General features: G+C 44.4%; 1 protein-coding gene across 1 annotated transcript in view; it reads right to left on the bottom strand.

Moving 5' to 3' along the window:
* Positions 1 to 15,716, bottom strand: part of mcm8 (minichromosome maintenance 8 homologous recombination repair factor) — a 34,794-nt gene extending 19,078 nt beyond the window's left edge. Inside the window, exons 1-7 of the mRNA XM_060934559.1 lie at positions 15,658 to 15,716; positions 15,147 to 15,516; positions 10,283 to 10,375; positions 10,084 to 10,166; positions 9,852 to 10,001; positions 9,613 to 9,716; positions 9,321 to 9,519 (exon numbers count right to left, since the gene is read on the bottom strand). Coding sequence (XP_060790542.1) covers positions 9,321 to 9,519; positions 9,613 to 9,716; positions 9,852 to 10,001; positions 10,084 to 10,166; positions 10,283 to 10,375; positions 15,147 to 15,480 — 963 coding nt within the window. The 5' untranslated portion in view covers positions 15,481 to 15,516; positions 15,658 to 15,716. The remainder of the gene's footprint in view (positions 1 to 9,320; positions 9,520 to 9,612; positions 9,717 to 9,851; positions 10,002 to 10,083; positions 10,167 to 10,282; positions 10,376 to 15,146; positions 15,517 to 15,657) is intronic.
* Between the last annotated feature and the right edge of the window lie 112 nt (positions 15,717 to 15,828).

The following is a 15,828-nucleotide window of genomic DNA, read 5'->3' as shown; positions in this document are numbered from 1 at the left end:
CAGTGTTGGCAGAGTACTGCTTCCCCCTCCTGAGGCGCCGGACGGTTTGCCAGAATTTCTTCGAGGCCGACCGATAGTCCTTCTCCATGGCCTCCCCGAACTCCTCCCAGTTCCGAGTTTTTGCCTCCGCAACTGCCCGAGCTGCAGCACGCCTGGCCTGCCGATACCCGTCAGCTGCCTCCGGAGTCCCGGAGGCCAACATGGCCCGAAAATTGGAAAATTGAATATAGTTTTTTTAAATCAAAAACTATAAGCTCATCTCGGCCTAAAAAATTTGGGCAGACACTCCCGCGCGACACATGCCAGCAATTCCCCGTCCCCCTATGAAATGAGCAATAAGTAGGAGAGTTATACATGGTATCATACCTAAAATTTTATCAGAAATATAGATATATGATACTATGATTCTCCCCAACATGCTATATTAGATAAGCTAACCCCATTTATAAAAAGATACACACTTATATATGACATGTATTTGAGATACACACACACACAAACAATGGCATTGATTTGTGCGATATCAGAATCACTTTTATTGCCAGGTATGTGGACACGAGGAATTTGACTCCGGTTTCACTCAGCTCTCATAATACAAAAACAGATAAAAAGCGTATGCACAAAAAAAAAAAAAAAAAAAAAAAAAAAAAAAGGTGCAATAGGTGCATAGCGCAAACTAATCCAGGTAAGTCAAGTAGGAAATAGATAAAAGTATACAGTGTGCACAGAATGACGGTACGAGTGTGCAGATATTTTACAAGTGATATTACTGATATATGAATCTGGATTTTAGCTGTTCATCACAAAGAATTTTCCCTTTTGGTGCAATATGGTGCATAGTGCAAAGATGAAATAGTAAATAAGTATAAATATAAGTAACAGTGAGCACAGAATGACAGTATGAGTGTGCAGGTATTTTGCAAGTGATATTACTGATATATGAATCCGGACTTTAGCTGTTCATCACAGACAGTACATTTACATGCACATCCAAATCAAGCTGCTGTCGGTAATCAAGCAAAGGGTCCCAGCAGGGGTGCCAGAGAAATCCAATCCTACATGCACACAAGGAAATCAAGCTATTGTGTGAGGTACATTGTGCACCCGAGCCACAGGTGGCGCTACACGCCCCATTGTGTTGGTACACTTCCGGTTGTCGTCATGAAGAGCTATTTAAGAGTGTAAACAAAGTTATCAGTTCCGTGTTCTCCATTGCGCATTTTTCTCCCGTCCATGAATTTTAATATATTCAACTCCTTAAGCTGAATGAGCATGAACTGTCTCCTCATTGCTCCAAAAGTGCACGTTTCTGCTCGCCATTTTCTCTTCTTCGTTTGTTCCTCCTGACCTCTTCTGCTGCTCGCTACTACTGTTGTCATGCCGACCGAGGCTGTTGTATTTCCCGCTTGTGGTCTCGTCACTCGTCACTTCCGGAAGGGGCAGTGCTGAAGTAAGTAGCTCGACTACGTAGCTCGATAGGGTATACATGCACTAAGTAGCTCGGCAAAAATCGCATAATCTAGGTCGTGTAGCTCGATTACGAGAAATCAAGTTCGGTTCAATTTCAGCCTAGCTAAGGTGTATCCATGGCATTTAGAACTTCGATTTCAGTCGAGCAACAGCAGAAATTCGATTTTCTCTATGTGCATGTAACCGCACAGAGAGACAGCCTGAGGGAAGAAACTATTCTTGTGTCTGGTTGTTTTTGCATACAGTGATCTATACCGCCTCCCTGAGGGGAGAAGTTTAAACAGTTTGCGACCAGGGTGTGATGGGCCCGCAGAGATGTTACCTGCCCATTTCCTGACTCTGGACAGGTACAGGTCTTGGATGGAGGGCAGGTTGACACCAATAATTTTCTCTGCAGACCTTATTGTCCATTGCAGTCTGTTCTTCTCCTGTTTGGTTACCGATCCAAACCAAACAGTGATGGAAGAGCAAAGAACAGACTGAATGATGGCAGAGTAGAATTGTGTCAGCAGCTCCTTAGGCAGGTTGAGCTTCCTGAGCTGGCGCAGAAAGTACAACCTCTGCTGAGCCTTTTTGATGATAGTGACTGTGTTGGTCTCCTACTTCAAGTCCCGAGAGATTGTGGAACCCAGAAATCTGAAGCTTTCAACAGCAGTCACAATGTTGTTGGTGATGGGCAGCAGAGTGGGGGGGCTCCTCCTAAAGTCCACTGTCATCTCCACATTTTTGAGCGTGTTCAGTTCCAGATTGTTCTGACCGCACCAACAGACCAGCCGTTCAACCTCCCGTCTGTATGCAGACTTGTCACCATCTCGGATGAGGCCGATGACCGTTGTATCGTCCGCAAATTTCAGGAGTTTAACAGACGGGTCTCTTGAGGTGCAGTCGTTGGTATAAAGGGAGAAGAGCAATGGGGAGAGCACACACCCTTGGGGGGCGCCAGTGCTGATAGGCCGAGTGCTGGATATGATGCTCCCCATCCTCACCTGCTGCTTCCTGTCAGTCAGGAAGTTTGTAATCCACTGACAGGTGGAGGAGGGCACAGTGAGCTGGGTGAGCTTGGTGTGGAGGATGTCTGGAACAATGGTGTTGAATGCCGAACTGAAGTCCATGAACAGGATCCTGGCATACGTCCCTGCAGTGTCAAGGTGTTGCAGGATGTGGTGTAGACCCATATTTATTGCATCATCCACTGACCTGTTTGCCCGGTAGGCAAACTGCAGGGGGTCCAGTAGGGGGTCTGTGATGTCCTTCAGGTATGACAACACCAGTCTCTCGAAGGACTTCATGACTACAGATGTGAGGGCAACAGGCCTGTAGTCATTCAGTCCTGTGATATTGGTTTTCTTAGGAACCGGGATTATTGTGGAGCGTTTGAAGCATGAGGGGACTTCACACAGCTCCAGAGATCTATTAAAGATCTGGGTGAAGATGGGAGCCAGCTGGTCAGCACAGACCTTCAGACAAGAGGGTGACACACCATCTGGGCCAGGTGCCTTCCTGATTTTCTGTCTGCGGAAAAGCTGACAGACATCCTCTTCACAGACCTTGAGTGCTGTTGGGGGGTCAGAGGCGGGGGGGTGGCAGAACGGCAGGGGGTGTAAATGGGTCTTTAATGACTGAAGGGGGGAGAGGTGTGAATGTGTCGAATCTGCAGTAAAACACATTCAGCTCGTCAGCCAGTTGATGGTTCACTGCAGTGTTGGGGGATGGTCTCCTATAGTCAGTAATGTTCTGCAGGCCTCTCCACACTGACGTCAGATCATTTGCTGAAAGGCTGTTTTTAATCTTATCAGCATAGCTCCTCTTATGGCCCTTTTCCACTACCCTTTTTCAGCTCACTTCAGCTCGCTTCAGCTCACTTCAGCCCGACACGGCTCGTGTTTCGACTACCTCAGAACAGCACGACTCAGCTCGGTTCAGCCTTACTCAGCTCCCAAAACTCGCACGGTTTTGGAGTGGGGCTGAAGCGAGCCAAACCGAGCCGAGTGGGGCTAGGGGCGTGAGGAGACACTCCCCTGTGCACTGATTGGTGAGGAGGAGTGTCCTCACATGCCCACACATGCCCCGCGAGCACGCTGGGATCTGTAAACACCGTAAACCCGGAAGAATAATAATTACGAATTACGAGAATTTCTGAAGCCTTATGCGCCTCGCCTCATCTATACGCTCTTGCCAGTAACTGTTGGCGTTGTCGGTGACAACAAGCCACAGCACCAAGACCAGCAACACTAACGACTCCATGTCCTCCATGTTTATTGTTTACTATCCGGGTCGTGAGACTACCACTTAAAAGGTCACTGATGTCACTGTTTGCGCCGCCTAACGACATCACGTGACGTCCACCCACTTTCGCTAACTCCGCCCAATGTGTCCACCCACTTCCAGCCAGCATGGTTCAGCGCGGTTGTAGTCGAAATGCAACTCCAACAGCCCCACTCACCTCGACTCAGCCCAACTCAGCATGGCATGGCTCAGCCCAACTCAGCCGCGTTGGTAGTGGAAAAGCGGCATTAGCTGCTTTCACCTCCATTGTCAGTGTGTTTCTGGTCTGATTATACAGAACTCTGTCTCCACTTTTGTAGGCCTCCTTGTTCTGTCGAAGTTGCCTGATGCCCCTTTTCCACCAAAGCAGTTCCAGGGCTGGTTCGGGGCCAGTGCTTAGTTTGGAACCGGGTTTTCTGTTTCCACTGACAAAGAACTGGCTCTGGGGCCAGAAAAACCGGTTCCAGGCTAGCACCAACTCTCTGCTGGGCCAGAGGAAAGAACCACTTATGTCAGCGGGGGGCGGAGTTGTTAAGACCAACAACAATAAGACTGCGAAAGATCGCCATTTTTAAGCGACGAGAAGCAGCAGCTGTACAAACATGAAGTCATTTATTATTATTGTTGTTGCTGCTGCTTCCGTGTTGTTTTTGCTTCGATATTCGCGCCAAGGTTTATGCAAACGTAGCGACGTAACTGACGTATACAGCGACGTAATGACGTATATGGCGACATAATGACGTGTCTCCTCTTAGCACCGCAAGCGATGGAAAAGCAAACTGGTTCTCAGCTGGCTTGCAAGTTGAACGAGTTGTGAACCAGCACCAGCACTGGCTCTGAACCAGCCCTGGAACTGATTTGGTGGAAAAGGGGTATGAGTTTTGCAGTGAACCAGGGTTTATTGTTGTTGTATATGCAGAAGGTTTTGGTAGGCACACACATATATCCTCACAAAAACTGATGTAAGATGTCACAGTATCAGTCAGTTCATGCAGGTCTGAGGCTGCAGCCTCAAAAACACTCCAATCAGTGCAGTCAAAGCAGGCTTGTAGTTCCACTTTGGCCTCATTGGACCATCTCCTCACCGTCTTAACTACAGGCTTAGCAGCTTTCAGCTTCTGCCTGTAGGACGGGATAAGATGAACCATACAGTTATCAGATAGTCCCAAGGCTGCACGGGGGACAGAGTGGTACGAGTCCTTTAAAACAGTGTAACAATGGTCCAGAGTGTTAGAGTCCCTGGTGGGACACTTAGGCCCTGTCCACACGGCAACGGATTCAGGTGAATCTGATAAAATTGTTTATCGTTTCGGCCTGGCGTCCACACGGCACCGGCGTTTTGGGTGCCCCAAAACGAAATCTTTTGAGAACGGGTTCCAGAGTGGAAAAATCTGGCAACGGCGCCGTTGCAAAGTCGTCTGGATGAGTAGAACGGATTTGTTTACGATGACGTCACAACCACATGTGCTTCACGCCGGGTAGAAGTGTAACGAACTCGATGCGAGTTGTCAACAAATCCTATAACTTGGTTCATGAAACGCGCTTACAAAATATTTTCACTGTGAATATTTATTGTGTAATGGTGCAAAGTGAGAGAGAGAGAGAGAGAGAGAGAGAGAGAGAATAGCCCTTAGGGCAGAGTCAATCCCGCCAGCAAAAATAGGGGAAAAAAAAAGGAGCGATCTCACCTCTTCAGATGTTGGTTTAAGTCCTACAATACATTCCTCAAAAAGGGCGTAGAAGAACAAATTAATCCATCAACATGTAGCATTCAATTTATTCCGGACCATTAAAGACACCGCCTTCCGCGTAGAATCATACGTCATCCTCGCCGCCATATTGGATGGGTCAAAGCGGAGAATAAAGATGCCTCATTCATGTGCTGCGTTTAACTGTACCAACAGGTTTGCCATCCAAACGAGATCACATGGGATTACCTTTCACAGGTGAGACTGGAAAAATACTTTTCATTGTATTTGGTCATTATAATGTAATTTTACGAACAGATTTTCCTGACTTTGTGGCTAATATGAAGTCTCGCGCATAATAGTTTATGCACATGCGTCCTTACTACTTCTATTGTTCTGGTGTCTCCGAAGGGACCGTCTTACAGCGCCCCTAGAGGTGTGGCATGTGTATTGCATCGTTTTCAGCAAGCGTTGCGTTGCCATATGTACCTGATATTTTACTGATCCGTTGCCCATGTGGACGCGATATTTTTTTTAATAACATCTCGTTGCCGTTGTCGTGTGGATGTAGCCTTAATGTGCGGATTATATTTTGGCAGTTCATGGCTGAGGTTTGCTCTGTTAAAGTTCCCCAAAACAATGAGCAAAGAGTCCAGGTGTTTTTTCTCCACGTTGTTTATCTGGTCAGCCAGGTGTTGTAACGCCTCATTAATACATGCCTGAGGGGGGATGTAGACTCCAACCAGAATAAACGAGGAAAACTCTCGCGGAGCATAAAACGGTTTGCAGTTTATGAATAATGACTCCAGATGAGGACTGCATGATTTGTTTAGAACTGTGACATCAGTACACCAACCTTCGTTAATGTAAAAGCAGACTCCGCCTCCCCTCGTTTTCCCCGTGAGTTCCGTTTCGCGGTCCGCTCGGTGCAGGTGAAATCCAGGCAGATGGAGAGAAGTGTCCGGGATGTGCTCACCAAGCCAGGTTTCGGTGAAGCACAAGGCAGCAGATCTGTTAAAATCCGTGTTGATTGTGTTGAGGAGCAGCAGTTCGTCCATCTTATTGGCCAGAGAGCCGCTGCCTCAGCCTGACGAGCGCGCCGGCTTCCTTCCCCCGGTGTCCTCGACGTAATCCATAGAGAGCTGCTGCTCCTCCAACAAGTAGCTCTGGAAAACTTTCCAGATCAATGAAAGCCGATGAAAAAACTTTACTGGTGGTTATTCCAATGTTCATAAGTTCTTCTCTGGAGTATGTGACCAGAGAAGCAGCGCAAGAAACACAACAAATACACAAAAACATAGAAAGTACGGGAGAGCGAAGTACCGAGGCAACCGTCCGCGGCGCCATATACATTATAAATATAATGAATCATTGAACAGGCAAAATAATTTTCGACCTACCTTTGTGTTTTTTGGTGTATATGTGAAGTTCCATAGTCCTTGCCCCTCTACTAGCATAGTTTATCAAATCAGAACACAATGAGCAAAGTACTTTTCCTGGGACGGCTATTTTCCGTATGTGATCACCGAGCTTCGTTGTGACAGTCTGCTTGTCGATCTCGACATTCAGTGTTCTTTCTAACCAAGCCCATCGAAAACAGTTCTTTATTCCTGCACCTTTATCAGTCACCCTCGCTCGATCCTCTTCTTTCTTATCTAGGACTTTTGCCATTGTCGATATGCTAAAATATCCCGCCTGAATACGTGTCTTTCCGATGTTACCAATGCGTATCGTCAAACAGTGTGTACAGTCGGTGAAAGGCGACTGCAAGCCACGCGTGGAGAGCATGCGCACTTGTGTTTATACACTGCACACGATGGGATTTCCCGAAAATTCTACCGCAAATAAGTCGAACATTGTCGCAAAAGTGAATGTTACTTACGACAGACTCGAATGTGTTAACCCGGAGCCCACCAAGAATCAAGACGTTATAAGCTGACCACAGATCGTTAACCATACACCCCCCGAAAATTTCTCAACGGATTTACATCGATCTCAAAAACGATCATTTTGGTCTGAAAAAGTCAGAAATCCACCGATCGGCGGAAAATTCTCATCCCTGCAAAAACCCCCACAATTATTTACACTGAATTGTATTGAAGTAAAATAATGCCAAACTGGATTATTCATTCTGAAATGCATTCAAAAACAGCAACACTGTCTGTAATTGTGGGGTAAATTAGATGATAAAATATTACACTTGAGCTCCATGTCTGCTTTTTCTATTGTAGCCTTTTTTTGACCACATATCACATTAAAAGTGCTTTTGGAGATATTACTGTATGTTCAGTCACAACAAATATTTGACAGAAACCTTTGGTCAGATGACTTTAACATCTCAATAAGATCTAGTCTAACCCTGTGTCCGACATCGCTCACTACTCCCTATTTAGAGAATTACTATACAGGGGGGGCGGCATGGTGGTGTAGTGGTTAGCGCTGTCGCCTCACAGCAAGAAGGTCCGGGTTCGAGCCCCGTGGCCGGCGAGGGCCTTTCTGTGCGGAGTTTGCATGTTCTCCCCGTGTTCGCGTGGGTTTCCTCCGGGTGCTCCGGTTTCCCCCACAGTCCAAAGACATGCAGGTTAGGTTAACTGGTGACTCTAAATTGACCGTAGGTGTGAATGTGAGTGTGAATGGTTGTCTGTGTCTATGTGTCAGCCCTGTGATGACCTGGTGACTTGTCCAGGGTGTACCCCGCCTTTCGCCCATAGTCAGCTGGGATAGGCTCCAGCTTGCCTGCGACCCTGTAGAACAGGATAAAGCAGCTAGGGATAATGAGATGAGATGAGACTATACAGGGGGCTAATACATTAAGGATTATTCCAGTATTATAATAGTGGTGCTAGGTTTCATTTAATACTAATGTTTTGTGCGAATGGTTTGTTTTTCATTACCATATACCTACTTTTGCAGCCCCCTGTATATTGGACTATATAGTGAGCTCATTGGTAAAATGGAGGGGGGCGGCTTTCGGACACTAGTCCGTCACGCTGGTATTTACGTCGTTCCTGTCGCACAATTAAAACGTGTCAGATCAGTCAGCTGGTGGGTTTTCAAAATAAACACGTGCATGTGTTTTTGTGATAAATCCACATTATACCGAGCGTATTTCCCACGTTAATCAATACAAACTACCTGCATCTTTCAGTTGTTTTTTTTTTTTTTAATCAAGGCTGAATACTTTCTGGGCGGCACGGTGGTGTAGTGGTTAGCGCTGTCGCCTCACAGCAAGAAGGTCCTGGGTTCGAGCCCCGTGGCCGGCGAGGGCCTTTCTGTGTGGAGTTTGCATGTTCTCCCCGTGTCCGCGTGGGTTTCCTCCGGGTGCTCCGGTTTCCCCCACAGTCCAAAGACATGCAGGTTAGGTTAACTGGTGACTCTAAATTGACCGTAGGTGTGAATGTGAGTATGAATGGTTGTCTATGTGTCAGCCCTGTGATGACCTGGCGACTTGTCCAGGGTGTACCCCGCCTTTCACCCGTAGTCAGCTGGGATAGGCTCCAGCTTGCCTGCGACCCTGTAGAACAGGATAAAGCGGCTACAGATAATGAGATGAGATGAATACTTTCTTCTTTGCCGCTGCCTTTTATTAAATCAAATTTGAGACTTAATTTAATTTCTTTCAGCGCAACCGCAATGCATGATGGGATATATCGCTTTGGTTAGTGACCATTGGTTGTACACTACTTTTCGTGATGCATTGTGGGATACTTTGAGTGCACTATATAGGGTGTAAATAATCCTCACTAAGGTTTCAGACAGTGCTACAAAATGGCGTCCTGACTATATAGTGAGTAGGGAGCGATTTCGGAGACAGGGTAAGATACAGAATAAAACACGCTGGAAGATAATTCATTTCCAGCACACCATCATTTTCATAAAGCCAAGAATACTTTCTACCTTAGTGGGAACAATGTACTTCCCATCAGTCAGAGCCAGACTCTGAGTGTCTCCACACATGTTACAGACGAACGCCATCTTGCTGCAAAGAGGTTTGATGTTGCTCACTCTCACCACAGTCCCTCGAATAGCCACAAACTTGCCATATAAATTGGCTCTGAGCATCTTCAAAGGGGTGAGAGGCTCATAGTTATAAATCCTAACCGACAAACAAACAAAAACCATTAGTATCACTCTAACCTTAAATAATCACCAATGCTTTTCTGCACATATAATATAAAAGAACCAACACCTTGCATTTATGTGTGGTATGTTAATAATGGGGGTTGCGCCTGCAGGAAGCCCTTCCTGGGCTTGTAGCTCATCAGCATGCTTTTCCAGATCCTTTGTCAGCACCTGTAATGAAAAGCAGAGAAGGCTTAGATTGATTTCATCATCAAGATTAAATAACAGACCCTTTCGGAAAAGATTCTTATATAGCCACAGATTTTGAATGCAACAGTGGGCTAAGGACAACGACCAAGCATGCACCTGATGAATGGCGAGGCCCAAGCAGTCAAGTATCTTTTCAGGCATGTCTTTCAGCTCACGAGCAAGATCAGGTAATGCTATGGAGATCTGTTTGTTCACAAGCAAGTCTTTGTAGTCCACCAAGATACTGCCTTTTCTTTCAATTTCATCCTGTTGGGGGGAAAAAATAAAAAGTTTCTCCATAACATAATTTTACATTACACAGAAAAATGACTATATATTTGATGTATACCTTGTCATAAAGATCTATTTGTGAAGTGAAGAATTTTTCAAATGTCTTTATCTTCTCAACAAAAGGTGAAGATTCAATAAAACCTTAAAAAAAAAAAAAAAGAAATTTAACAAGACACTACTTTGTTACTTTAGGCAAAAAAAAAAAAAAAGATGACAAATCTCAGGTGCTGCTCAAGAAACAAGTACCACATGCAAACCTTCTGTAAAGTACAGCCTCCATCCTTTGTAAGGGCATGTTATGTCAAGTGTTGCTTGGGTTGCACGAGGAACTGGTGAAGAACTCTGTGCACCTAGGCACAGAATGATAAAGCAGCATGCAGTCAGTAACAAGGCCATTTCTCAAGTGATTGCTTTATTTACATTAAAGTGGGATCTCAAACTTTTGTATCCAGGATCTTCCTTAACTACATTTAGGCCCTGTCCACATGGCAACGGATTCAGGTGAATCTGATAAAATTGTTTATCGTTTCGGCCTGGCGTCCACACGGCACCGGCGTTTTGGGTGCCCCAAAACGAAATCTTTTGAGAACGGGTTCCAGAGTGGAAAAATCTGGCAACGGCGCCGTTGCGAAGTCGTCTGGATGAGTAGAACGGATTTGTTTACGATGACGTCACAACCACATGACTGTCAGTGCTTCACGCCGGGTAGAAGTGTAACGAACTCGATGCGAGTTGTCAACAAATCCTATAATTTGGTTCATAAAACGCGCTTACAAAATATTTTCACTGTGAATATTTATTGTGTAATGGTGCAAAGTGTGAGAGAGAGAGAGAGAGAGAGAGAGAGAGAGAGAGAATAGCCCTTAGGGCAGAGTCTTTAGTCCAAACACTGCGGAAGTACTGAGTATAACCAAACCGTGCACCGCCCGTGCGCTTTCCAAAAACAATCCCGCCAGCAAAAATAGGAAAAAAAAAAAAAAGGAGTGATCTCACCTCTTCAGATGTTTAAGTCCAACAATACATTCCTCAAAAAGGGCGTAGAAGAACAAAGTAATCCATCAACGTGTAGCATTCAATTTATTCCGGACCATTAAAGAATTCTGGAGGATATCAGAATGTTGGCGTACCGGCTTCCATCTACCCCAGTTCATTCCTCTTTCCGCGTCTTTCGTTTTACGCTACTGATTAATAATCAAAACTTTATGTGGCTGATGCTACAGAAGAAGGGGTTTATGCGCATGCGTCTACTTCTATTGTTCTGGTGTCTCCGATGGGACCGTCTTACAGCGCACGTAGAGGTGTGGCATGTGTATTGCATTGTTTTCAGCAAGCATTGCGTTGCCATATGAACCTGATATTTTACTGATCCGTTGCCCATGTGGACGCGATATTTTTTTAAAAAAAAAATCTCGTTGCCGTTGTCGTGTGGATGTAGCCTTAAAATCCACATACCTCCTCAGCACAGATTTCTCTCATGAGCATTATTTAAACGTATAAAATTATATTTTGCCTCTTTAAAAGGGTCAAATGAAAACCTTATTTTATAAACTTTCTGACCTTTTTTTTTTTTTTAATTCTTGTCACAAAATAGATCAGGTATAAGGCAGCAGTCGAAGCAGCTATTAAGAACAAATGGAGCAGGAGTACATGTTTACTTTTGCAACTACAGATGGAAAAAAAGTACATTTCAAAACTCATATTGCACTTTCAGGATTTTTAATAGGACTCGTCTTCGTATTACAGCCCGGCTAGTTTTTTATCCTTAGACCCTGTGTCCGAAATCACTCCCTACTCACTATATAGTGAGTTCGCCATTTTGTAGTGCTGTCCGAATGTATAGTGAGAATTATTACACCCTATATAGTGCACTCAAAGTATCCCACAATGCACCATGAAAAGTAGTGTACAACTGATGGTCACTAACCAAAGCGATATATCCCATCATGCACTGCGGTTGCGCTGAAAGAAATTAAATTAAGTTTCAAATTTGATTTAATAAAAGGCAGCGGCAAAGAAGAAAGTATTCATCTCATCTCATTATCTGTAGCCGCTTTATCCTGATCTGATCTGGCACGTTTTAACTGTGCGCCACTTATGACATAAATAACGGCGCGGCGGAGTAGCATCCGAATGCGTTTATTCATTTTACCAATGACCTCACTATATAGTCCTCTATATGGTAATTCCCTATATAGTGAGTAGAGAGTAGTAAATGAGTGAGTGCGTTCAGATACAGGGAGACTTTCCACTGACAGAACTCACTGATTTCAAGATGACATTATTTAAAAGGCTACTTGCCTTTGAGTTACTGAGGTTTGGATTAAACCTGTTCAATTCAGGTGACCAGTCAAACAGATTAATAAGTATAAGGACCTAATAATAAATACGCAGGAGATTATAGGAATTTGTGTGCGCTGATTGGTTGAGAAATTTGGACTATTTCTCGATAATCACCTCAAGCGACTCGGCAAAATGGCAGCCAATTGCGGTCACTGTAAGTGAGGACAAATTAAAATTATGAAAAAAAGAAAGAAAGAACTGTTCCTAAAAGCGTTAGAGATGCTACAAAATTTGGTCTAAAACTATTCAAAGGTCAGATGGAATCGTGATTTATTTTGTCCATTTCAAAACGAAGTATTTTATATGAGTCGGCATAGACAAGTGACAAGTCCGTGCGCAACTTTATTACATATGCATGCCGCTTTTGAAATTTGAAATAATATATATATATTTTTTTTTTGTAATACAATTTTTTTTAAATAATCACCTGTGTATTTATACAAAAACAATTATCTGCCTCAGACTGAGCGAATATGAAAACGAAGTCGAAGTTATTATTCACATCACCTTCAGTGCATAATTATTAAATATACAACCCCAATTCCAAAAAAGTTGGGACAATTTTGACATTTGGAAATTTCATGCCAAATATTGGCTCATTTGAAATTTCATGACAGCAACACATCTCAAAAAAGTTGGGACAGGGGCAATAAGAGGCTGGAAAAGTTAAAGGTACAAAAAAGGAACAGCTGGAGGACCAAATTGCAACTCATTAGGTCAATTGGCAATAGGTCATTAACATGACTGGGTATAAAAAGAGCATCTTGGAGTGGCAGCGGCTCTCAGAAGTAAAGATGGGAAGAGGATCACCAATCCCCCTAATTCTGCGCCGACAAATAGTGGAGCAATATTAGAAAGGAGTTTGACAGTGTAAAATTGCAAAGAGTTTGAACATATCATCATCTACAGTGCATAATATCATCAAAAGATTCAGAGAACCTGGAAGAATCTCTGTGTGTAAGGGTCAAGGCCGGAAAACCATACTGGGTGCCCGTGATCTTCGGGCCCTTAGACGGCACTGCATCACATACAGGCATGCTTCTGTATTGGAAATCACAAAATGGGCTCAGGAATATTTCCAGAGAACATTATCTGTGAACACAATTCACCATGCCATCCGCCGTTGCCAGCTGAAACTCTATAGTTCAAAGAAGAAGCCGTATCTAAACACGATCCAGAAGCGCAGACGTCTTCTCTGGGCCAAGGCTCATTTAAAATGGACTGTGGCAAAGTGGAAAACTGTTCTGTGGTCAGAAGAATCAAAATTTGAAGTTCTTTATGGAAATCAGGGACGCTGTGTCATTCGGACTAAAGAGGAGAAGGACGACCCAAGTTGTTATCAGCGCTCAGTTCAGAAACCTGCATCTCTGATGGTATGGGGTTGCATTAGTGCATGTGGCATGGGCAGCTTACACATCTGGAAAGACACCATCAATGCTGAAAGGTATATCCAGGTTCTAGAGCAACATATGCTCCCATCCAGATGACGTCTCTTTCAGGGAAAACCTTGCATTTTCCAACATGACAATGCCAAACCACATACTGCATCAATTACAGCATCATGGCTGCGTAGAAGAAGGGTTCGGGTACTGAACTGGCCAGCCTGCAGTCCAGATCTTTCACCCATAGAAAACATTTGGCGCATCATAAAACGGAAGATACGACAAAAAAGACCTAAGACAGTTGAGCAACTAGAATCCTACATTAGACAAGAATGGGTTAACATTCCTATCCCTAAACTTGAGCAACTTGTCTCCTCAGTCCCCAGACGTTTACAGACTGTTGTAAAGAGAAAAGGGGATGTCTCACAGTGGTAAACATGGCCTTGTCCCAACTTTTTTGAGATGTGTTGTTGTCATGAAATTTTAAAAATCACCTAATTTTTCTCTTTAAATGATACATTTTCTCAGTTTAAACATTTGATATGTCATCTATGTTCCATTCTGAATAAAATATGGAATTTTGAAACTTCCACATCATTGCATTCCGTTTTTATTTACAGTTTGTACTTTGTCCCAACTTTTTTGGAATCGGGGTTGTAATAACTTAGATAATGGTGGCTTGTGATTTCCACCGCTAATTAATAAGAACTCCACTTTCAGAACCACTGATCTCAACTACATCACAACCTCATTCAGTATAAACAAAGCAACGAGTTGTTGAGCTCATTGTCAGTACCAGAGCCCATATTGGCGTGATCCAGTTCAGACATATTTTGTGTTGGTAATGAGCGTTACACTGACTGACTGACAAGACACAGATCTTGCAGCATCTTGGATTAGTTGCTTATCAGTATGGGATCAGTTCCAGTGACACACAGCGCTCTCACACAAGTATAATATCAGAAATGGAAAAAGTGGAACTGATGTATAATAAGGCGGCACGGTGGTGTAGTGGTTAGCGCTGTCGCCTCACAGCAAGAAGGTCCTGGGTTCGAGCCCCGGGGCTGGCGAGGGCCTTTCTGTGTGGAGTTTGCATGTTCTCCCCGTGCCCGCGTGGGTTTCCTCCGGGTGCTCCGGTTTCCCCCACAGTCCAAAGACATGCAGGTTAGGTTAACTGGTGACTCTAAATTGACCGTAGGTGTGAATGTGAATGGTTGTCTGTGTCTATGTGTCAGCCCTGTGATGACCTGGCGACTTGTCCAGGGTGTACCCCGCCTTTCGCCCGTAGTCAGCTGTGATAGGCTCCAGCTTGCCTGCGACCCTGTAGAAGGATAAAGCGGCTAGAGATGATGAGATGAGATGTATAATAACCCCAGCTGATATGATTCCAAAGCCTCACCACGTTGTGTGTTGTTGGGTGAATAACTTCCCCCTCCTCTTCCCCAAGTACGACCTCTCCAGCCTCTGTTTTTTCCTCCATTATATCTTCCTCCACCTCCACCAGACTCTGCGCTTTTGTTACCTCTCCAGGAACCTCCTCCACCACCTCCTCTCCAGGCACCTCCTCCATTACCTCCTCTCCAGGCACCTCCTCCATTACCTCCTCTCCAGGAACCACCTCCTCCTCCTCCTCTCCAGGAACCTCCTCCACTACCTCCTCTCCAGGAACCTCCTCCTCCTCCTCTACCTCCTCTCCAGGAACCTCCTTCACCTCTCCCTGCTCCAACATTCATCTTTCCTCCAGTGTGTTGATGAACAGCCTGTAATTACTTTTAGCACGTGACCACGGGTCAGCTCGAGTAACTTTATCACACGGTATTAAACCCGCCCACGTTACAAACAAACACGAGTCACTATTTATATTTACATCACATTAACTCATTAGATACTATAAATAAAATAGCACTGACCAATCTTTCAAAGTTTCCACCCGAGCTGTGTGTGGTGTTTACATTCTGATGAATGACGCTTCAAGTTTGGCGGTAAAACGTCATTTCCGGTCACGTGATTATGCTGATATTGTTGAGCGTTTCATTTGTACTTTTTTTTTTTTTACATGTTGTTGCTTATTTAAATTATTT

Source organism: Neoarius graeffei, chromosome 11 (assembly GCF_027579695.1).
Source record: "Neoarius graeffei isolate fNeoGra1 chromosome 11, fNeoGra1.pri, whole genome shotgun sequence".
NCBI lineage: Eukaryota > Metazoa > Chordata > Actinopteri > Siluriformes > Ariidae > Neoarius > Neoarius graeffei.
This window is presented reverse-complemented; position numbering and strand designations above follow the sequence as displayed.